The sequence below is a fragment of the Peromyscus maniculatus genome, chromosome 13 (assembly GCF_049852395.1).
Source record: "Peromyscus maniculatus bairdii isolate BWxNUB_F1_BW_parent chromosome 13, HU_Pman_BW_mat_3.1, whole genome shotgun sequence".
Classification (NCBI taxonomy): domain Eukaryota; kingdom Metazoa; phylum Chordata; class Mammalia; order Rodentia; family Cricetidae; genus Peromyscus; species Peromyscus maniculatus.
The window spans coordinates 3,948,018-3,972,232 of record NC_134864.1 but is presented as its reverse complement, the minus strand read 5'-3'; the positions used below and the strand labels follow the sequence as shown (position 1 = coordinate 3,972,232).

The 24,215-nt window shown below is 47.8% G+C and overlaps 1 protein-coding gene across 9 annotated transcripts in view; it reads right to left on the bottom strand.

The window, feature by feature from the left end:
- Positions 1-24,215, bottom strand: part of Armc9 (armadillo repeat containing 9) — a 137,885-nt gene that overhangs the window by 104,103 nt on the left and 9,567 nt on the right. For 7 of the 9 annotated variants that reach the window (XM_076549500.1, XM_076549503.1, XM_076549504.1 and 4 more), the window contains exons 4-9: positions 22,491-22,661; positions 20,814-20,969; positions 15,454-15,546; positions 13,803-13,827; positions 9,691-9,848; positions 6,904-7,002 (exon numbers count right to left, since the gene is read on the bottom strand). In XM_076549500.1, the coding sequence (XP_076405615.1) occupies positions 6,904-7,002; positions 9,691-9,848; positions 13,803-13,827; positions 15,454-15,546; positions 20,814-20,969; positions 22,491-22,661 (702 nt within the window). The remainder of the gene's footprint in view (positions 1-6,903; positions 7,003-9,690; positions 9,849-13,802; positions 13,828-15,453; positions 15,547-20,813; positions 20,970-22,490; positions 22,662-24,215) is intronic. The other 2 variants (XM_076549501.1, XM_076549502.1) reach the window with 1 other exon arrangement.

Sequence of the window (24,215 nt, the reverse complement as noted above, 5' to 3'; positions counted from 1 at the left end):
TGTGTGGAAAAACCAAAATGAAAAGAAAAGAAAGAGAGCGGCTAGAAGGAAGAGGTGCCTGGCCCAGCTAGGAGTGGAAGGGGGGCAGCTTGACACCCTCAGCAGCAGTACCTGGAAGACAGAAGGGGCCGCCAAAGCCTCCAGGCCAGGCCCGTTTGTCTCTGCCACGCCTCAGCCATGCTAAAGTGCACATGAACAAGGACCGTGGACCCTCCTGAGGAAACTTCCAGAGAGGCTCAGATCACAGCGGGGCACACAAGGCCTCAGCTGTGTGCTCCCTCACACAGGAGCATCCTTGGGGACTGTGTAACCTGAAGAGAGTGTGTACAGAAAGAGAACCACAGCTGGGCAGTGGCGGCGCACGCCTTTAGTCCCAGCACTTGGGAGGCAGAGCCAGGTGGATCTCTGTGAGTTCAAGGCCAGCCTGGGCTACAGAGGGAGTTCCAGGACAGACTCCAAAGCTACAGAGAGAAACCCTGTCTCAGGTGGGGATGGGACAGGGTGGGGGACGACACAGAAAGAACCACTTTGCCCTGAAGACAGTCATCGAACAAAGGGGTAAGGTGACTGCTACTGCTGAGACACCTGAATCCTACAGACACGCCCAGAAAGCTGAGTGACCAGCATGACACTGAGGAGGCCCTGGCTCAGAGCCAGGAGAAAACTAGGGACAGTCTCAACAACTCCAAGCAACTAACACAGCAGAGAAGGGCCGCTCTGCCGATCCCGATGACCAGGGCACATGGGTGAAGGGGAGGACCAAGCCCTGGGTGACCTCCAGGTGCTTTCTGGAATGTCATTCTCCGCAACAGGGTGGAGTGGATGGTAGGCACACAAAACGTTTGTGGAAGGAGTCTGGAAGCCTATGTCTGGAGCTAGGGAACCAAAAATGGTTCTACCAGCTGATTAAAGTTACAGATGGGGGAGGGGCGTACAGAGCACGACTCTGACTCCTCAGCAGGCGCCCTCCAACTGCAGGTGTGTGACTTGCGTGACCTGAGCACTAGGCAGACACTCCATAACAATGGGGACACAGGGACCAGAGAGATCCAGAGCTTAGGAGCACTTGCTGCTCTGATGAGGATCTGAGTTCAATCCCAGCACTGATGTTGGGTGGCTTACAATCTCCTACAATTCCAGTTCCAGGGGAGCCAGTGCCCTGCTTCTGGGCGCCGTATTCACGCGCATATACGTATTATTAAGATAGCAATAATAAAATATTTTTTAAAACAATGGGGATACAGTCTAGGAAATACAGTTACAAGTTTTTGCCAGTGTACAAAGATTATAGGCCGGGCACGGTGGCACACGCTTTTAATGCCAGCACTGGAAGGCAGAGGCAGGGCTACACAGTGAGACTGATCCCACAGTACTCAGGGCTGCTGTTGGCTGATGTGAAAATGTCATTGCAGCATGGGTGTCCTTCCAGAGTCTTAGAAAACTGTTTTATCTCCTGTGCCCAGGGAGAACTCGGACTTCTTTCTACTAAGCGGCTGATGACACCATGTGATTTTAACTACCCCAGTTCTGGCCCTAGGAAGATAAAGATGAGGAAAACTGGGGTGAGGTCAGTCACACAGATTCAGTGTTACACGACATCTAGAATTCTCTACCTCAAACACCAGAATCTCATCAGCACCAATCCTCTGGGAACGACTGGATCCGCCAGCCAGCTCAGACAAGGCAGCATCTGGACAGTGGTCTGGGAATGAGACAAGGCACGGGAGCCCGTCCTCTCCTGAAGTCTGTGAGGCCTCTGCCAGCGCGGCCCTTCTTTTTTTCTGGGTGAGGGATGACTTACTGGGTTTGTGTGACATGGCACACCTGGCTGTGTATCACCTGCCCACCCATTCTTGCTGACTGCAGAGCCTGCCAGGGAAAGCAAGACCAGCTCCGCTTGTGTATGCTGCCCCCGTGTGGCAGCTCTGTGGTAAGTCCAGCTCCGCTTGTGTATGCTGCCCCCGTGTGGCAGCTCTGTGGTAAGGCCAGCTCTGCTTGTGTTTGCTGCCCCCGTGTGGCAGCTCTGTGGTAAGACCAGCTCTTGCTCACCTATGCTGTCCCCATGTGTCTGTCGGCTCTGTGGTAAGGGCAGCAGTCCTGGTTTGGTAGGCTATTCAGAACGGCTATGATTCCCGGACTCAGATCTCTCCACAAATGATGCTCACACTCTCCAGCAGAAGCTCTGTCAGTGTTGATGGTGATCTTTACAAACCCTCTGATCAGTTCTTCTGTCCTGTTTTCCAGTTCAGAAGGTATGGTGATATTTTATTTGTACTGAAATGTGACTTTATTTGTATGTTAATAAAGTTGCCTGGGGGTCAGAGCTAATAGCAAGCCATAGCAGAAGCTGGGCGGTGGTGGCGCACGCCTTTAATCCCAATCACATGACAGGCAGAGCTAGGCAGATCTCTGTGTGTTCAAGGATACAGCCAGCATGGAGACACACGCCTTTAATCTCAATACCAAGCATAGAAGACCTGGAGGTCTGTGTAGACAGGCAGTGACGAAGAGGTCATGTGGTTGGGTTTACAACCAATGAGAAGGCAGAACAGAAAATCAAAAAAAGACAGACACACAGGAAGTAGGTCTCTTTCTCAGGGGAAGGACGGCAGCGGCAGGAAGGGTAAGAAAGGTTTTAAGTCTCAGCTCTTAGCTACTGCTCTGACCTCTTGGGCTTTTAACTCTGCATTTGCCTCTGTGTTTCTTATTATTTAATAAGACAGTTACCTCTACAAGAAGGGGGTGTATGAAGAAGTTCAGACTGAAAGCATTGCAGTGAATTGCTGGGGGATGGTCTGTATGTGCTCTGATTGGCCAATAAATAAAACACTGATTGGCCAGTGGCTAGGCAGGAAGTATAGGCGGGACTAACAGAGAGGAGAAGAGAGAAAACAGGAAGGCGGAAGGAGTCACTGCCAGCCGCCACCATGACAAGCAGCATGTGAAGACTCCGGTAAGCCACGAGCCACGTGGCAAGGTATAGATTTGTGGAAATGGATTAATTTAAGATATAAGAACAGTTAGCAAGAAGCCTGCCATGGCCATACAGTTTGTAAGCAATATAAGTCTCTGTGTTTACTTGGTTGGGTCTGAGCAGCTGTGAGACTGGCGGGTGACAGAGATTTGTCCTGACTGTGGGCCAGGCAGGAAAACTCTAGCAACAGTGAATTTCACATACACTAGCAGGTTTTATGTGGCTGGCTAATTGCCTGGTTTGAAGCCCTTTATCCTGCAGGTGAAACAGCCAGCTCCTAAGACTTCTACACACTAAATTTCCCCGAGACTTATGTCCTAAGGCACAGACTACACAGCCCAGTCGCTGTCCCTGTGTACTAGTGGCCAACATGGCCAGCAGCTCTGGGGACAGCTCTTCAGGACTTGAGTAAACACATAAGCATAACTGACCTGCAACCTTGGGCCACATCCCTCCTATAGGGAACATACGGGCAACCAGCCTTACGCCTCAGTACTGGGGTGATTGCTGGCAGCAGTGGTGTGACTATCGGGCTTTCTAAAAATGAATTTGGGGGCTGGAGAGACAGCTCAGCTGTTAAAGAGGACCAGCTTCTTTCTCTTCCAGAAGACCTGGGTTTGATTCCCAGCACCCATATGGCAGTTTACAACTGTCTATGACTCCAGTCCCAGGAACTGTCACCCTTTTCTAGTCTCTGTGGGTATTGTATCCACATGGTGTGCAGAAATTCATGTAGGCAAAACATTCATACATATAAAATGATGTAGAAAAAAGCTTGGTCTACAGAGCAAGTTCCAGGACAGCTGGGGCTACACAGGGAAACCCTGTCTTGGGGGGTGGGGGGATAAATAAATAAATAAATTTTAAAAATGGGTTTAAACAGGAATGGTAGTGTATGCCTTTAATCCCAGCACTCAGGAGGCAGAGGCTGGTGGATCTTTGTGAGTTCAAGACCACATGGTGAGTCCCAAGACAGCCAGGGCTATGAAAAGAGACCCTATCTCAGAAAACTCCCCCCAAATAAATCAATTAATAATAATAAATAAAAGTAAAAAATGGATTTAGCATGCACACAGTATACAAACATATATTCAGGCAAAATACACATAAAGTAAAATTTAAAAAAAAACAAATTGAACTTGCTTTTAAATTATAAAGTATGAATACTTGGAAATTTTCAAATTTTAATTTTAAAGTGCAAACAAAGAACTTAAAAGCACCTAAGAGTTTACTCAGGGGTGTGTGTAGGGGGTACTCACAGGATCAGTTTTTGGCTGTGCTCCTGGCCCATGTAGATAGCATGCATCATGGTGTTTTGGACACGGAATGTGACTTAGGAAGTTTCCTAACTGTGCCCCTGGCTGCAGCAGCGCACAAGCCATGAAGCTGCGTCTCCTGTGACCTGGGCTGCTGGAGAGCTCAGGGCCACCCTGGGGCCAGCAGCTCCGAGGTGCAGTGAGCATGGCATGACTGCTCAGACCTTTCTTCACCCTGGCCTTCACCTGGCTTACTCTTTCTTTTCTTTCATCCATAATCTATTTTAGTCTCTATTTTTTTTCATATTTATCTTCTCTAGCTTTCAATAAGCCACTTTAAACCTACTTGGGTGTGAGGGAGGCGGTAATTTTGTTTTTCATACTAAAGGTGGCCTCTGTTTATGTGTGAATCCTATTTAAAGTTGCATTGCCCACAGGGTACTGCGGATCACCAGGGACTCTGCCCAGACCTGGACTTGCCCACCCAACCTCTGACCAGGCAACAGGCAGGCCTGAGCTCCAGGACGCAGGTGGCTCCTGAACTTTGAGGATGTCCTTGGGGACACTGGTGGCCTTCCAGGGTTAGAAAGTCCTGACTCCAGTGTGCATTTCCAGGTGTGCTGTCCTAGAAGAGTATGCCATTCCCCTGGGAACATTCAGCATGGGATGCAAGGCCTGAACCCAATCGCAAGGCAACCCCAAAACACAAGGAGAATATAGTCTTCTCTGCTTTCTTTGTGGGATTGGGGGAGGGGGCCTTGAAACAAGGTTTCTCAACGTAACAGCTCTGGCTGTCCTGGAACTCACTTTGTAGACCAGGTGGCCTTGAACTCACAAGAGATCTGCCTGTCTCTGCCTCCCAAGTGCTAAGACTAACTGTGCCACCACCCAGCCGTCACGCCCAGCCCAGCTGTGGTCTGCTTTTCTATAGGGGACTATAGTTCCCTCAAGTGTCAACACAATGAAAGCCAAAGAGAAGACCAGGGAAACGGTCCAGATCAAAGGAGCTAGAGTCCAGATGACTCACGCACCACTGCCCCCAGGCCACTGAGTCGGGTGGCTATGCAGGGCAGTACTGGCTCCACTGGTGAATGGCAATGGACAGATTAGATAAACCGCTATAGGTAGCCAGACAGGAAGGCAGACAGACGTTCAACTTACTGGGTAACTGTTGGGTTTGAGACAGTCTCCTCTACAGCCCATGCCCCTCTCGTATTCCCTGTGCAATCCAAGCTGAGCTCAGTTTTGCTATAATCCTTCCTGCTGCAGCCTCTTTAGTGCTGGGATCACAAAGAGACTGACACAGTCAAGACAGAGATACACACAGGACTGCAGAGATGGCTCAGCAGTTAAGAGCACTTGCTGCTTTTCCAGAGGACCCAAGTTCGGTTCCCAGCGCTGAAAAGCTATGGGGATCCAATGCCTCTGGCCTGTATGCAATCATATGCACATAGCCACATGCACACATGCTGCACATAATTAAAAGTATCAAAATAAATCTTTAAAAGAGAAAGAAAAGCCGGGCGGTGGTGGCGCATGCCTTTAATCCCAGCACTCGGGAGGCAGAGCCAGGCGGATCGCTGTGAGTTCGAGGCCAGCCTGGGCTACCAAGTGAGCTCCAGGAAAGGCGCAAAACTACGCAGAGAAACCCTGTCTCGAAAAACCAAAAAAAAAAAAAAGAGAAAGAAAAGAAATGCACACTGTAGTCAGGTGTGGTCTACCATGCCTGTAATCCCAGAACGTGGGAGTTAGAGACAGGAGGATCAGAATTTAATCAACAAGACAGCAAATTCAATGCTGGCCTGGTCACACGAGATCTTGTCTCAACAAAACAAGGCAAAGCAAAAGTAAATATATACCAGCCTGACAACTATGTACAAATGCTTGATAAACCTTTTGTGTTTGCACATGTTCATGTGTGCATGGAGACACATGGGAGACGGCAGGAACACACACACTGGAATCACACAGACACACACAAGGGAGCAGATAAATGCTGGTCAAGAAAGACCCCCATGCTCCTTGCTATTTGAATAAAAAGTTAAAAACAATCTTGTCTTAAAGCATTCAGTCTTTCCCCTCCAGCTCTCTTATACGTGTTTAAGCATGTGGAAGTACATTCATGTCTGTGGGCATGTATGTGTGGAGGTCCGAGAACGAACTTGGTAGGTAATCCTCAGGCACCATCTACCTTCCTTTGAGACAGGGCCTCTCACTGTCCTCAGGCTCACCTGGCAGGCTAGACGGCCTGGGCAGCGAGCCTCAGGGACCTGCCTGCCTCTGCCTCCCCAGCACTGGGTGTCAACAGTGCTCCGGGCTCCAGGGATCAGACGCAGGTCCTCATGTTTGCACTTTACTGACAAGCCCTAAGAGTTCTTTAAAGGACAAAGCAGTTTCTGCTTGTTCCTCCTGACTCCCAGGCCTCAGTGCCCAGGAGCAGCTGCTCTGACGGATCACAACAACATCTCTCCTTGCTCACCCCAAGGGCTGACCCTCAACTGCATCCTTCTCAAAAACAGCTTTGTTTTCCTTCTAGAAGTTTCCAGACCACCAAAGACAAGTGCTTCAGAGTCTCTTGAATGTCATTTTCTCACAGGCTTTCATTCTCTTTAGTAAGTTCACCTTAAGTCTGGGGGGACAAACCTAGGACACCTTTCTTTCAGGGTGCCTCACCGTCCCAGGCCTTGTGAAGTCCACACTGTGTGCCAGGCTCTGCCGCATCTGGTTGCTGAAGAGGCGGACGCAGACGCTCTGCAGGTACTCGGGGGTGATCTGCAAGAAGGAAAGGCCATCAGGTGAAAGGCATGCCACCTGGCCACAGGGCCTTAAGGCCTGCTACCTCTCAGCACTTCCTGTAGGTGAGCTGATGAAAGAGCCACGCTAGAGAGAGTAACTTACACTTTATCCTGTTCTAGCTTCTGCTGCTGGGACAAAAATACCTTACTGTGGTAGTTTGGATGTAATTGGCCCCATAATCTCAGGGAGTGGCACTATTAGGAGGTGTGGCTTTGTTGATGTGGGTGTGGCCTTGTTGGAGAAAGTGTGTCATTGTTGGGGAGGGCTTTGAGGTTTCCTATGTTTAGGATACCATCCAGTGTCTCAGTCAACTTCCTGTTGCCTGCAGGATGTAGGATTCTCAGCTACTCCTCCAGCACCACATCTGCCTGCATGCTGCCATGCTCCCCGCCATGATGATAATGGACTGAACCTCTGAAACTATAAGCCACCCCGATTAAATGTTTCCTTTGTAATAGGTGCCATAGTCATGGTCTCTCTTCACAGTAATAGAAACCCTAACTAAGACACTTACAAAAAGTAACATAAGGGAAAATGGGTTTACTTTAGCACACTGCTCCAGGGTACAGTCACTAATAGAAACTTGAAGCATCCAGTTACATCCAGTCAAGGGCAGAGAGAATGCATGCTGCATGCTTACTACTTAGCTTGATTTCTCCATTCTTACGCAGTTCAGAATCCAGATCTAGGGAATAGTGCTGCCCACTGTGGGCTGGATCTTCCAATCACTTAACTTAAATCAGGATAATCTTCCACAGACATGCCTATAGGCCAAGCTGATCCAGACAATTCCTCACAGAGACTTTCTTCTCAGGTGGCTGTAGATTGTGTCAAGTGGACAATTAAAAGTAACCACACCACAACCTCAGACGTCTGGGGAAGAATTAACACACTGACCTAAGAGATAAAAGTAACTGACTACAGAGGTAGGAGAGATGGCTCAGTGGTTAAAAGCATTGGCTACTGTTCCATAGGACCAGGGTTCGATTCCCAGCACTCACATGGCAGTTTACAACTATCTGTAATCTAGTTCCAGGGGATCCAAACATCCTCACAAATATATGCACACACAAAAACATGTTAACATGTATGTCAAAAAGGAGATAAAAGCGTGGTGGGGTCCTCTGCATTGTTTAAATTGTTTGTCTTTAGCACATCTTTCTAGACAAGCTATGGGGCTGCAGAGGTGGCTTGGTAGTTAAGAGCATTTGCTGCTCTCTCCCAGAGGATCCGAGTTCAGTACCCAGGATCCACATCAGGGCGCTCACAAGTGCCTGTAACTCTGGTTCTACAGGATCGGATGCCTCTCTTCTTGCCTCCGTGGGCACCAGGTATGCACATGGTGAATAAACACACATGCAGAAAAACACCTATACAGAAAACAATCTAAATTAAAATTAAAAAAAAAATGCATTTGCCCATCTTTTTAAAAAAGATTTATGTATTTTATATGTTTTGTCTACATGTAAGGGCACTGCATACATGCCTGGTCCCCAAGGAGACCAAAAGAAGGCACCAGACCACTCTTGGAAGCTGCTATGTGGGTTCAGGGGGAACTGAGCCCTAGTCCAATACAAGAACAAGTGTTCTTCCTCAGGGTTTCTCTGTGTAGCTCTAGCTGTCCTGGAACTCACTCTGAAGACCAGGCTGGCCTCAAACACATGGAGATCCGCCTGCCTTTACCTCCCAAGTGCTGTATTAAAGGTGTGCACTGTCCTGCCTAGCACAAGTGTTCTTCATCAATGAGCCACCTCCTTAGCCCCACTTTGATACCTGAGGTCCCTTGGCATCTCTGTCTTGATGTCTGCTCAAGTCTCAGCTTGCAAAGTCAGTAGCAGCAGCTATGGGCTCATCTTTCATCCTCCTGGCTGCTAGAGGTACACCCAGAATGGGGAAACTTATTTTTTAATAGGACAGAAGACAAAAGGGAGGTATGGATTTTTCCTTGTAGTCTTTCTGTGTTATTTGCGTTTCTATGTGTGTATTCATGGCTGACCACAGTTCGTCTCCTCCAAGAGTGACGTTAGAGTCAAACTTGGGTCCTTAACCTCTGAGCTACCTCTCCAGTCCCCTTTACCTAATCCTTAACACTAGCCATGTATCATAAGTCACCAGGTAACTACAACAACAAAATTATGTGGTATACAGAACAGTGCCCTGCCAGGGGACGACAGTAAAACAATGGACCTTCCTATGCTGACTCAGTATCCAGATACTTCTCTGAACTCCATTCATCTTAGTTTTGGGGTTTCTCTCTCTCTCTGCCCCCCCCATCCCTCCCTCCCTTCTTTCTTTCTTCTTTCTGTTTAGACAGGGCCTTGGCTAACCTACAACCTGTTAGGTAGACCAGGCTGGTCTCAAACTCACAGAGTTGTGTCTCCTTCTGCCTCCCAATGCTGTGATTAAAGTGGGAGCCACTACACTGGGCCCATAATAACATTAAAGAAAAATACGACAGAAACTGAAAGCAAGGAAGAGCATGTGTTCAGAACACAGGTAAAACCCTGCAAGTGTCGGCACGCTGCAGCACACTGCGGCACACTGCGGCACACTGGCCTTCTGAAATGCAGGACCGGCTCCATCAGTGAGGGGCCAGGAGCCCCACAGCAGTGCCGCCCAGGCCCCATGCACTTTCTCAGAAATACACAAAGGGGAGCTCCTTACCATCTTGCCGCTGACTGTCGCCTCTAGAGAATCCACCAGCTCGGCTGTGACCCCGATGAGGTTGTGGTAGTCGGCCTGGATCTTATTGTACCGCTTGAGGTAGGTCATGGACCGGCGCTCGGCCTCCACCAGCTGCTGGTGGAGCTGCTGCAGCATTTCTAGGAAGACAGTCCACATTGAAGCCAAACACAAGCACAGGCGTGGCAGCAAACCCAGAAACCAAGTGACTGTGCTCTTCTCTGGGGCTGCCAAGCCTTCTGCCACGAAACTTCACACCACCACATAAATGGTGGCAGTAATAAATAAGATTTCTGACAGCAAATACTGGCAAGGATATGGGGAAGAACTCTTATTCACTGTTGGCGGGAATGTGAACTTGGGCAGCAATTATGGAAAGCAGGACAGAGGTTCCCTGCAAAGTTCACATGACCGAGCTCTACCACTCCTGGACATATACCCTAAGGACTCTTTGTCCCACCACAAAAATACCTACATATCTGGTTTACTGCTACTGCATTCACAGTAACAGAAGAATGGAACAAGCCTAGATGCCCACTGTCACATGGGTAGCTAATGAAAATGTGACCCCCACACAGTGGCAGCAACCGAACTGTGGGTTGAAGGTGCACTTGCAGGAGCAGCAGGGCAAGAGCCGAATGCTCGACCACGTTTAAGGATATCAACTGCTGCTGGGTACGGTAGTGCACGCCTTTAATCCCAGCACTCGGGAGGCAGAGACAGGTGGATCTGAGTTCAAGACCAGCCTGGGCTACAGAGCGAGTTCCAGGACAGCCAGGAACACACAGAGAAACTCTGTCTTCAAAAACAAAAAGCAAAACCAAACCCAACAAAAAACAAGCCAAGGCTCACTGAGGCCAGGCAGCAGTGACAACACAGTCGGGAATTCCCTGCCGACCCCTGCAGCGGGCAGAGAGCCTCGGGTGCTGCGGCGCTCCCAGGATGCTCCTGGGCTGTGTGCCAGCTATGCAGCGCCCACTAGTGACTGACATACATTCTAGGCTGGCCCTGTGAAGACACATCTCTATTCCTGCTCCTCCATGCAGGTTCGGCCAGACCTGCCCACTCTGAGCCTTGAGTGTGGGAGCACTCAGGCAGAACCAGTCACACATCTGGAACCACTGGGCTTGGGATATGCAAGAGAAACTGGCGCTTAGATGCAGGGCTGCTGACTACACCATACCTGGTGATGAGTGTGTGTGTGTGTGTGTGTGTGTGTGTGTGTGTGTGTGTGTGTGTGTGTGGCGGGGGGGGGGGGAGGGGGCTAGTAGAAGAGTCTGGAGGAGGAAGCTAGAGGAATCCTCAAATGCTATCACAGAGTTGGAATTTACCAAGTTTAATGGGTGAGCCATGCAAACACAATCACAGACAACAATAAGACCATGCTGTGTGCTTCCAGAAGGAAAAAAGAATTCTTCTAGGGATTGGAGAAAAGGCTGTCCTCTGTACATCATGTCAGAGAGCCAGTCTGAAAGGTGGCTTACTTGGCAAAGACTTCAAGGCAGCAGGGCACTCAGGCCATGGCATGGGCATTGCTATTTTTAACCAAATCCTCAATGAGAATCAAGAGCAAAAGGTCGGCCAGGAAAAGATGCAGTGACATATGGCCAAGACTTATCTTAGCTGGTAAAGAAATTAGTTCGAATAAAGAGAAGCTTAATGTGTCTGGCCCTTTATCTAAACTCAGGTTAAGTGTATCAAGCCCTCTGTACCAAGAAAACTGGAAACAGGCCTGGAGGACACTGCAAAAATCTGCGAGGCTACCACAGACTCAGAAATATAAATTGGTTTCAAAAAGACTTTCCAGAAAAGAGCAACGGGAGCCCGGCCTGTGCTACGTTCAAGACTGTCAAAACCAAACCAAACCTATGGATGCCCTATCCACTCAAGATGGCCTTGTGATTTCTGCAGTCAGCCAGCAAGGCATTCGGATGACTGAAATGCAAGTTCTAAGGGGTCAGGAATGTTTTATTCTGACAGCAGAATCCAATGTCATCCACAGGAAGCTTTTACAGGCAGTATGCAAGAGTTACAGTCATTGCAGCTTCGGTTGAGATTTCAAAGGCAAGCCCAGGAGGCTAAGCAGTGTGCTGGGGTTGGGGTCCCTGCAAGCGACTCCCAGTGAGGGGTTCATTACAAAGCTCCAGCAGTGACACTGAAGCCACAAGAGAAGGGTACCAGCAACGTGCGAGACCCACTCCGGAAGCTGCAGGCAGGGTGCGCAGCCAGCTTGAGAGTGGCCATGCGGGCCGCCACCAGCAGAGCCACAGGCGGAGGCAAGGCTGAGGAGTCCACATCCCACCAAACAGCCCCGCTGCTGGACTTAGGAGCTGTAGGATTTCAAGTTCGCCCTGCTGGGCATGGCTCTTGCTTCAGGTGTTTTGCTGTGTTTTATGTTCCTGTCCTTTCCTTTTGGGTTAGGAACCTGTATCCTGCCTGCATTCTGCAACTGTGTAAGTTTGTAACTTTGTGTATTCTACAGAGCTCAGAGCTGGGTTTGCCTTGAATCTTAGATGAATCTCTCGTATTGGGCTCCTGAGCAATGCTAGAACAAGTAAGCTTTTGGGTGCTCTCGGCGATGGAATGATGTGTCTTCATGGTGAGATGGTCCTTAGCTTTTGGGGTACAATCCAACAGTCTGGATGAGGGTCTCCCGTACAGCCATGTGTTGGAGGCTTAGTCCCCGGGGTGGTGCTACTGGGGAGGCACAGGAACCTTAGGAAGGACCAACCCTCTTCTCTTTGCTTCCTGGTTCATGATGTAAGTGGAGTGTTCTACCACGTCACTTACTGTTAACATCAGGGGCCCTCACCAGAGACCCAAAGCAACCAGGCTGCCTGATCTGGAACTGCAGCCCCCAGAACTGAGAACTAAATCAACACTTTTTATTTGTAAGTGAACTGCCTCCAATATTGATTTCGTTGTGATGATGGGAAGATGGCTAACACATGAGGAAACCAAGGACAAAACCAAACATTCAAAACCTTCTTGCCTCATGCTACCTACCAGACTCTCCATGTGCATCACAGCTAAATGATCACTCACTTGCCCTCCCTGGTAAGCTGAATTAAATAATTTACTAATACTTCCTTTAAAAAAAAACATGCTGGTGCTGGAGCTCTGGCTCACAAGCTGGAACACTGGCTGCTTATCCAGAGGGCCTAGGTTTGATTCCCAGCACCCACCTGTCGCTCACAACCATCTGTAATTCCCGTTCCAGAGGATCTGGTGCCCTCTTCTGGCACCTGAGGGAAACAGGCACACATGTGGTACACAGACTTATGTGGAGACAAAACACCTATATACATAAAATAAAAATCTTTTTAAGAGGTTAACTCTCTTAAACAAAGCACAAGAAAGCCAGGGCAGGACTCTCAATCCTGTGACGTTGCTCTTCTTGGACAGGGCAGCGCTGCTGTCTCATGGACCAAGTTTCCACGTGGGAAACTCCATCTTCGGGGAGCTGAGGACCCTGCCTTCCTGAGGAGCATGAAGCTCATCACAAACACTTCCCAACAACTGAAGGCATTTCCAAAACAGAGTATCTAAGACAAGACCAAGGCATAGCATTGCAACTAAAGCCACTGAGGCTATATTAACCAGTTTTTCTCACCTTCCTGAAAGATGAAATGCTCCGGTAAAAATTATTGCCCATGGAAAAAAATACCATTTCATGTAAACACTCAAGACTGGAATTATTTTGAATGTTTTTTAAAAAATGGAAATGCTGTCTAAAACTGGTACTGCATCTGACTGGAGGTGAAAGCTGAGCAATTAAAATAATTTCCCTCCCCATGCTGGCTGTGTGCTCCTCCTGAGCCAACGCAGGTCCTTCCCACCAGCCTGTGACTCAGTTGTTTCCCTTCCTCCATTCCTTACTTATCTAACATGCTGGACATGGCGACACACTAGCCATCCTTAAAGAGTGGGCCTCACGAACTGACGGAGCAGGATCACAAGGACTCTGTAAATATTTAGACTTTGGAAGCCCTCATTTGCCAAGTCCACACATTTTCTCCATCTCTGTTTCTTCTCACAGCTTAGAAGTTGAGCTGGCAGCTGTTCTCATGAAAGCTGTAATCAAGATGATTTACCTTTGCTATTCTGTCCGTTCTCCTTCTGGGACGAGAAAGCAGCTCAGGAAAACAGGGCCCTGGGGCAGCTGGTGTTGTGGGGCTGATAAAGGAAGGGCCGGAGGCTGACGGAAGGGCCTGATCACGAGAGTGGAGGCCAGAGCTCCAAAGGTTGCTGAAAACAACCAGACAACAGTTCCTCACGCTGCTTAGTCACTGCCCCCCTTCGCTCCATCAGTGACCCCCATGAGGTCACGTGCTGCAGATTCCCACAGCCTCCACACGGCCTGCTTGCCCCTAAGGAAGGCCTCTGCACTGCCGGCAAAACCTTCCCAACACGCTTCTCTGAACCCAGAACCCTAAGACTGTCACTGCGGCTCTAAAGCCTCAGCCCAAGGACACGGGCTGGGAGGACAGTGGCTAAGGCTGCACCTGGAGCCGGGCTGCCTGGCTTCCAACCCTAGCTCCCATGTGTCTGTACAATGAGAGGCAAGCCTTCTCTTAGGATTTCTTCCTTCTCTGCTAACAGCTCCATGCACACATGCTGTGTGGGGTCTATTCACAATGTCTATTTCAGCGACTTTCTGTACATTCAGAGCAGCACATCCAGGACTACCATCACTTCTGTTCTTTTTCCTCTCCTTTCCTTTTTCTTTTCTTCCAGGGTAAGGGATCAAACCCAGGCCTTGTGCATAGCAAGTCACATCCTCCAGCCTCATATGAGAAAACTTTGAATAGATGCTTGTCCAATAAGAAAAGACACATGTTCTTGTAGACTAACAACCACTGGGAAACAAATCGGTCTCCAAAGGAAGGGGTGACAGAGTACTCTGCTATTCTTGGAACGGGCTCCATTTATATATAGCTGTGACACTGTCCCTCTGTACTCTCAAAAGTGTCCCCAGTGGAATAAGATTGGGATAATACAACTGTGTCTGGTTTATGATGGGTAAACTATATAATATATAACTATGCAACACAGTTCTTAAAAAGAAGTCTAGGGGTTGGGAATTTAGCTCAGTGGTAGAATGCTTGCCTAACAAGTGCAAGGCCCTGGGTTCGGTCCTCAGTTCTGGAAAAGAAAAAAAAAAAAAAAAAAGAAGTCTAGATTTCAATGACAAGTCCAAACGCCACGACCTGGAGACCTCCTAAATGACTCAATGACCCTTTGCAAAGTAACCATTTTCCCAAGGAGATCTTTTTCAAGAGTATAGTTTTTTCTTTTTTCCCTACCAAGACAGTTTCTAGACTGGTCACACCAACATAAGACCACAGGGCTGGAAAGATGGCTCAATGGTTAAGAACACTCGTTTCTCTTCCAGAGAGCCGAGTACAGTTCCCAGCACCCATGTCAGGTGACACACTGTCCTGAACGCCAGCTCCCAGGTATCTGACACGGTCTTCTGGCCTTGCAGACACCTGTACTAACACACACACACACACACACACTAAATAAAATAAATATATCTTTCAAAAAATAAAATAAGACCACAGCCAAGTCTCAGATATCCATGCAAGTCAGCCCTTTCCAGGTCATGGCAAAACTCCACAGATGCTCAGTTCACCTTGAAAATAGGAACGCAGCCCATCTTGGACATCTTGCTGGTCTGTGGTACCCAAAGCCAGCCTTGTTGCTATAACCCCAGGGTCCCCACTCACTACAAAAGGATACATAGATGGTTACAAGTTTTGGCGTGTTACTGGCTTTAAAAATTAAAGCTAAAAACTTTTCCAGCTTCAGCTTTAAGTCTGGAGTCCAAGATTCCTAAAGAAAAAAATAAAATAAAACATCAGCTCACCAAACAGCCACGGTACCAACAAAGCTGTGGGCGTTGGGTTAAATAGCCCCATCAGTTACAGAAACCAAACGTGAAGCGTCCTGCCAGGGCTGGGGAGCATGGAGAACAGGTTTTCTGATGTGTAACTGATTCATTTATAAATAATTCAAGGACCCACAGCAGGGACAAATAATTTCCACATGACTGGAATATTTCATGCAATTTAGACACAAGCATGATAGTAATTTTATATGGTGAAATACCACAATGAACTCAGTACAGTCTAGGCATGCACGTCAAGTTAGATATGACGTAGACAATTATCTCTTAAGTTACTAGACAACCCCCAAAGAAAGGGAGTCATTTCTGGACCTCATCTAGACAGGAAGAAGGAAGTGGTCCTGCCACACCACCTCGTGCCCTGGTGAGCACTGCAACACAATTTTAGCTTCATCTGCCCTTGAAAATAAATTACTGCCAGTGGTGGTGGTGCACGCCTTTAATCCCAGCACTCAGGAGGCAGAGGCAGGTGGATCTCTGTGAGTTCGAGGCCAGCCTGGTCTACAGCCAGGGCTACACAAAGAGAAACACTGTCTCAAAATCACCCCCACCCTCTCAAAAGGAGGAGGAAAATGATAGAAATTGTGAAAGAAAAAGTCTGACAATAAATAATTACCATCTCACTTTATATGTGTTGAGGGTTTTGCTATGTTACTCAGGCTGGCCTTGAACTTCTGACTCTCCTGAGTGCTGGGTAAACAGGCAGGCACCATCATGTCTGGCTTGAAAGGGACACATGGCCTAGTAACAAACTTCCTTGGGATAATTTTTGCATAAAAATATCACCCACTTAAAGCAAAAATTCCACAAAAAAGCAGCTATTCCACCCAAATCCGTATCACTCTCCTCTCCAGGTCTGCACCCTTCCTTCTCCACACTCCCCACACCTCATCATCCTGCTACTCCTTACACCACCAGGTTAGACACACTACTGACAGACAAGAGGAGAAAAAATCCCTTATTTTCAAAAGATCTTTAAATCCTCTGATGCTGCAAGATTTTAAAAATTGTAATGTACGAGATCATGGGTTGTACTGTTTGCCAAACCTCATGCTGAAATCCTTGTGCCTGGTACCTTGGGACATGAAGCTGTTGGGGTGGGGCCATGGCAACATCAACTGTATGCGTACTCAACAGTGTGGCCCCTTAATTCAATGCCATATGATGAGTGAAAAGGAACTCACACACCGACACAGAGGGAAGATGTCCAGAGGGTGTGTACGCAAGCCAAGGACCATCTGGGTCCATCGGAAGCTGGGGAAAAAAGGAAGGCTGCTCCTCTCTAGAGCTTAAAGCAAGGAGCACAGCAGCCCATAAAAGACCCTAACCCTTCAGGCTTACACCCCCAAGCCCCAGGAAATGAGAAACTAAAAATCTAGTTCCAAGGGCAAGCTGACTCAGCCATTACTCAACCACCCCTGTAACAATGTAAAAAGATTTCTGTTAAGAGATGTGCTCAACTGTGATTGGGATAGTTGCAAGTGTTCCAGGAAGGACCACTGTGACCTTTGTGTAAACTCCACTCCCACCCTGATACCCCCCTGGAGGTTTCAGAAAGAATGTACATGCGAACGTGACTGTACCCACTCTGTGATCAGACCATGATCTTGTGAAACGAAATTGTATGGGAATTGTAATCTTATGGCCTTTGTGGGTTTTTCCTTTAAAAGCCCCCATGTGGCTGCAGTAAGATGCGACTCTTGCTCTTTGGAGCTGAGTTTGCCCGACTGTACAGCCACATTAATAAACACCTCTTGCTGTTGCATCAACTGGATCAGAGTCTGGGTTCTTGGGGTGCCCCCTCGAGAAGGTAGTACCCTGGGTCTGGGGTCTATCACCCAGATGTGGTCTCAGGCATCTGGATCCCCAGATACCCTGTTGGTCCAGCTTTGCCCTCAGAAAGCAGTGGTGCTTCAGCTTGGGGCTCTGTCCATCCACCACCTGAGGAGTCTCAGGAGAAGGTGCTGCCGTGGACAATGTAAATCAAGACGTTTGTTTTAGTTACTGTTTGTGTGCAACATACATGAGCACGGTGGGTGAACGGAGGTCAGAGGACAACTTTTTGTTTGTTTTTGAGACAGGGTTTGAACCAGGATGTACAGTCCTGGTTGTCCTGGAACTCTTTGTAGACCAGGCTGGCCTCGAACTCACAGAGATCGGCTGCCTCTGCTCCTGAGTGCTGGGATTAAGGGTGTGTGCCAGCCACCACGACTGGGCCCGAGGACAACCTTAGGTGCCAGTCCTCTCCTTCCACTTTGTGGACAGAATCTCTCCTGCTGTTCTTGCAACTCTGTGTACTCCAGGCTGGCTGACCTGAGAGCCTCTGAGCAATTCTCCTGTCTCCACTCCATTCTCACTACAGGAATGCCGACATCATATGGTAGCAATCACATCTAGCTGTTTTGTGAGTCCCTGGGATCAAAACCAGGTTGTCACACTTGTGCAACAAGTACGTTTATCTGCAGAGACATCTCACCAGCCCAATCATCATTAAATTTTTATTAGAGTTATCCATTTTATTGTATGTGTGAGTGTTTTGCCTGCACGTACGTATGTGCACCATGTGCTTGTCTTATGCCTGTATCAGAAGATGGTATCACATACCCTGGAACTGGAGCTATGGATGGTTGTAAACCACCATGTGGGTTCTGGGAATCAAACCCAAAGGTCTTCTGCAAAACCAATAAAATGTTAACTTCTGAGCCATTTCTCCAGCTCCTCAAAAAAGATATTTAAAAACAATCAAAACAGGGGCTGAGAATGTGGTTTAGGTGGCAGAGTACTTGTCTAGCATACTAAATGCTAGCATGCTAAAACACTAAATTCGATTCTTAATACTGCATAAAACTGGCATGTTGGTGCACGCCTGGAATCCCAGCACTGACAAGGTAGAAGCAGGAAGATCACAAGTTCAAGGTCATCTCAGTTATATGCTGAGTTTAAAGCCAGCCTGGGCTACATGAGACCCTGTCTCAAAAAAAACAAAAACAAAAAACAAAAAAAGAAAAGTATTTGGTACCCATGGACCCCCCAAGTCAAGCTGTTCTGGTTTTGGTTACTATTTTATATAACCAACAAACAGGTCTTTCCCACTCAATTACTTCTCTGACAATGTTCTTGCGACCAACATGGATAGGCTGGAATACAAACTCTCCAGCATGAATCTCTTATGCCTTCCTTTCCTTCTAATGTTTCTAGCTTTGAGAAGAACACTTCCTGAGTCTAAGGAGTACTTGATCCCACTCTTCCAAAAAGAGGTGTGAAGAGCCTGGAGAAGCTGGGCCAGCTCTGTGCAGACCACAGGCTTTAGAGGGCACTCATGGCTGCTTGACCGTCTTTCCAGAACTAAGCGCTCTGGCCCTTCAAAATCTTCAGTGGAACCCTAAAAACATGGCAGGAGTACTAAGAATGTGGGGACTGGGCCCAGGGCTCAATTCCATGCTCCTCCCCCACTGCGCCTCCCAACCCCTCCCTCGCAAAGTCTGCAAACTTAGATTCCCCACCAGGCCCGAGTGACTGGACCTAGGGCACTCTACATGCCAAGCAAGAGCTCCACCCCGAGTTATGTCCCTAACTTCTTTTACTTTTGATTTTGAGATAATAGGATCTCATTAAATTGCCCAGGCTAGCCTTAAACTTCCTGCCTCGGTCTTCCTGGTAGCTGGAATTACAGGTCTGTACCACCAGGCTAGACCCTTCCATCTCTTTAAATCTTTATTAAGCTTACCTGGCACAAACAATCACTTAGGTTCAATAAATGAGATGAGAAGGATGTGACCAGGGCCCACTAAAGGGAAATTATACACTCTCAAATCCAGAGAGAAAGATAGATCACTCCCAACACACAGACAGGCAGCTCCAGAGCAGCAGTAAGGGCGACAGGGGACATGCAGCTTAGCTAGGTTTAAACACAAGTGGAGCCGGGCAGCAGCTGGCACTCGGGAGGCAGAGCCAGGCGGATCTCTGTGAGTTCAAGGCCAGCCTGGGCTACAGAGTGAGTTCCAGGAAAGACACAAAACTACACTGAGAAACACTGTCTCAAAAAACAAACAAAAAAAGATCTATAAAGTATAAACAGTATGACCTAAAAGGTGAGCATGTTTTGTAAAATGCTTAAGTTTAAGTTAATAAGCCGTGGTGTTGACAACAAAATATCCTATTTTACGGCACAAGGAAAGTCTGTTAATGCAAACTATCTAAACATTGTTTTAAAATAAAATGTAAGAGGGGTTGCCTGGCAGAAAGGGAGAGGCAGTCCTTAGCAATGACCAGTGCAAAAATTCTGTATCTCGATGGTGGTGACAGTAGTTACACCTGCGCACACCTTACAGTTCACAGAGCTGCACCTGTCCAGAAACTGATTTTACTGTATGATGTATGAAAAAACCGATCTGATGTATGTGCATGGGGCTATGTGTGGCTAAAAACTACGTTTGTTTACTTTGCTACCTGTAAAGCGAATCATATGATGTGTCTTCTCTGGTATCTTCCTTGGCTTACTGAAGATTATGTCAATGTGCGGTTCCATTTCCTTCTGCATGTCCCTACTGATATCTAACTGGGCTGCTTCTAGGTCTGGCTATGTCCCCTAAAGATTTACATATATGTGCATGAACATACAACCATGGCTATTATAGGATGGGAAAAAGTCAGTCAAACACTAACACTACCCAACCATTTAATAGAATAACTATAGAAATTAGGGCTACATAGCCGGGCGTTGGTGGCGCACGCCTTTAATCCCAGCACTTGGGAGGCAGAGCCAGGCGGATCTCTGTGAGTTCGAGGCCAGCCTGGGCTACCAAGTGAGCTCCAGGAAAGGCGCAAAGCTACACAGAGAAACCCTGTCTCGAAAAACCAAAAAAAAAAAAAAAAAAAAAAAAAAAAAGAAATTAGGGCTACAATAAAATAATAATGAGGATAAACTTTAGGTCTTTTAAAGCATCATTTAGAAACCACCAATAAGCCGGGCGGTGGTGGCGCACACCTTTAATCCCAGCACTCGGGAGGCAGAGGCAGGCGGATCTCTGTGAGTTCGAGGCCAGCCTGGGCTACCAAGTGAGTTCCAGGAAAGGCACAAAGCTATACAGAGAAACCCTGTCTCAAAAAACCAAAAAAAAAAAAAAAAAAAGAAACCACCAATAAAACAATGTGGTCCAGATTATTCCAACAAGTTCCACTGACAGCTGCTTACCTGGAAGAGTTCTTTAAATGAAGGGTGGACCATAGGATTGGGCACAAAGGGGAGGGCGTAGAAGGGGAGAAACTCTGTGGTCTGGCTCAGGGCAGCCCCTTTGGTTTCCAGGTAGGTTTTGAAATAAGAAATCCTCTCATCTAGCTCCTGTTTGTCCTAGGAGAAGGAGAACACGTGTTCATGTCCTTGGCTCAGTGCTCAGTCCTCCTGCTCACCCTGCCCACTCTGCGGGGTCCCTAAATTCCAGCCATGTCACCAGCATTGCCCCGTCCGGCCTGGCAAGGCCCACTGCTCCAGTGTCTATCGTCACATTACATAGGAATGCCAGAGGACCAATGTGTAGTTCACATGTTCCTTTATATCACTAGCACCATCTTTTCAGATCCTTGAAAAGTTTCATGAACATCATTTTCAGTGTCAGAACCAATGTCACCTTGTCCGTCATAATCTACTTGACTAATTCTCCATTTTAGAGAATTAGTGAGAGGTACCCATCACTGCTTCCACCTTCCAGATATATAAACATTTGTATGCATTCCCATGTTGCCCTCAGAGAGGTTTCTAAAGAGAATGACACGTCTTTGTAGTTTCCTGAAACAGGAGGGCTCACCTTCTCTTCATGAAGCTAAGGATCGACCACATCCACATCACTGTTCTATGCATAACCCAACTCAAGGGACCCCTCCATCACTGTTCCATGTACAACCCAACTCAAGGGACCCCTCCATCACTGTTCCATGTACAACCCAACTCAAGGGACCCCTCCATCACTGTTCCATGTACAACCCAACTCAAGGGACCCCTCCATCACTGTTCCATGTACAACCCAACTCAAGGACTTTTCCTCTCTGGCTTCAGGGTAGACACTTCAGGCTCTAGAACTGGTGCTTTTCTCCTCTACCACACAGACCCCGCCTTCTTCTTCTTCCTATGAACACACCCCACCCAACCTAGGCCATGAGGTCCTCTTCTGAGCACTGGACTTAGAAAATAGATAACACTGACTTTCATATTCCATCAAAATAGGAAATCGTTTAAACAGAAATAAGGTGGGACAAAACAAACAATAACAAGCACCAAAGAGAGTCTGCCCCCGCCCCGCGGGTCCCCTTAGAGGAGCAGCCTTCCAAGAATAGCCACTTGGTGGCATTGGGAAGCCACCCCTCAGCACTGCACCCTCCACTGGTGTCCCTGACACTCCAGTGAGTTCCCACAGGAACGAGTGACCAAATGGCAGCTCTCTGTCCTTTGCTGTTTCGTCTGTAATTGAAGGCTCCTCTACCACAGGAGCTTGGCACGCCAGCCCTCTGGGCTCCCTTCCACATCTCCAGCCATCTAGGAAAAGGCAGCAGAAGCTAAATTCAAGCAGCCCACGCACCTTCAACACGACTTCTCCACTACTTGCATTTAACTATGTGGTCTGTGCCTTTTCCTAGATCCACCAAGTTACCAAGAACCTGAGGTGTTTAGGAAAACAATTTTAACTTTCATCACAGAAATTACAAAATCTGCATATAAATTAGAAAATAAACTTCTGAGAATGAAGCCAAAAATCGTGTTTATCAGGACATACGATGCAATGTGATAAAATGGTCACAAAACTAAATCAATGCTTCCTTGAAATCCCTGATGGCCTGTTAGTTAACTCAGACTGACTCAAACCCCAAATTAGCCTACCGGCCTGCCTCCAGAGTACTTCAGAAGATAGATGGCAAAATGGATGTGAAGGTAGAACTCCAGCTTCTGGGCCAGGGAGTCAGTGTCTCTGATGGAGCTGGGAACGTGTCCCTCCCACAAATCGAAGAACAGCTTCTGGTCTCCGCTGTCAAACGCTGCCACCAAATCCTTCTGTGGAGAAGACATAGCAAGAATCCTGGGTGATGCTCACTCTCCCAACACCCCAAACTCTCACCACCTACCTACTGCCAGATACCTACACACTCCTACCCAGAGACTCCTTTGGCTACAAGCCCTTGGCCACTCAGTTTTTCAGCCTTTGCAATCCCCAAGCTGAGACCGGAGGACTCGTGGGCATGTGAGTGCACTCAAGTCTCCCTGTGAGGACTATAAAAATTCCAAGGTGGAAGAAACAACTGTTTCAGAACGCTGCCTTACCCTGAGCTACCACCACCCGTTCAAGACAACCCAGAACTTCTTTCCTTGTTTGTTTCTTTTTGTTTTTTGAGACAGGGTGTCTCTGTGGCCCTGGCTGTCCTGGATCTCGCTCTATAGTCCAGGCTGGCCTCGAACTCACAGAGATCTGCCTGTCTCTGCCTCCCGAGTGCTGGGATTAAAGGCGTGTGCCACCACAGCCTGGCTGAAACCCAGAACTTTTTCAAGTAAGCCCAATAAAGCTTTTCTGTCTCCTCCCAACAGGCAGCCTGTCAGCCACTGTGGATGGAGGCTGCCAGAACACAGCACAGGCAGCCATGCACAGCCCCCTGTAGCTGGGGGGACCTGGCTCTCTCGTGAATGGAGACGGCAATGGTGAAGTGGCTCTGCCCAGGGACGAGCTGCTGGGCTGGGCTCAGCCCACACCGCCCCCTCTGAGTCCCTGCAACCCTGCCAGCCACTCTGGGGAGCCTGAGAGTTCTGTGACTGTGGATGAGATGAGTGCAGACTCACCTTGTATTTCAAGGCTTAGAGTCATGAAATTTTCTTAAACATGTCTTGGCAGACTCTACATATCAAATGGTTTTCTACAATGTATTCTAAAGTCTACATTTGCAAACCTGAAATTACAAACCTTTGCTATGTCATTACCATCACATCTGTGCCTGGAAATGGTCCTTGCTTTAAAATAACACATGAAACAATCCACTGTTACTACGGTCACAAACTGATCCTCTGTTAGCCTGGGGCACCAAGATGAGAATACATACATACCACCAATCACACTGCTGCTGGAACTGGGCCTAAAAATGGCAGCTTAAGGCCACCAACCATTAGATTTTGCTTAACCACTATTCCAGAGACTTTCATTGTTTGAGTTTCTAAAAAAGTATTTTAATTACATCTATTTAGAGAAAGTAAGTGTGTGTGTGTGTGTGTGTGTGTGTGTGTGTGTGTGTGTGTGTGTGTGTGTAGTATTGGCACACGAGCTACAGTGTATACATGAAGGTCAAAAGACAACTTTTGGGAGTTGGCTCTCCCACCACATGGTCCTAGCAATCCAACTCAGGTCCTCAGGGTTGGGAGCAAGTGTGTTTACCCACTAAGCGATCTTTCTATCCCAGTTTTTTGCTAGATTCCCTCATCTTGACTTCCTGCCTCCTAAGTGTGCAACCACACTCCTGTTTTGCCCCAAGGGCTTTTGTTTGGGAAAGCTATCAGTGGGGCACGATGATAGAGTGGTATATGTTGTAATATAATAACATACAATATTATCTAATAGCTATTGAT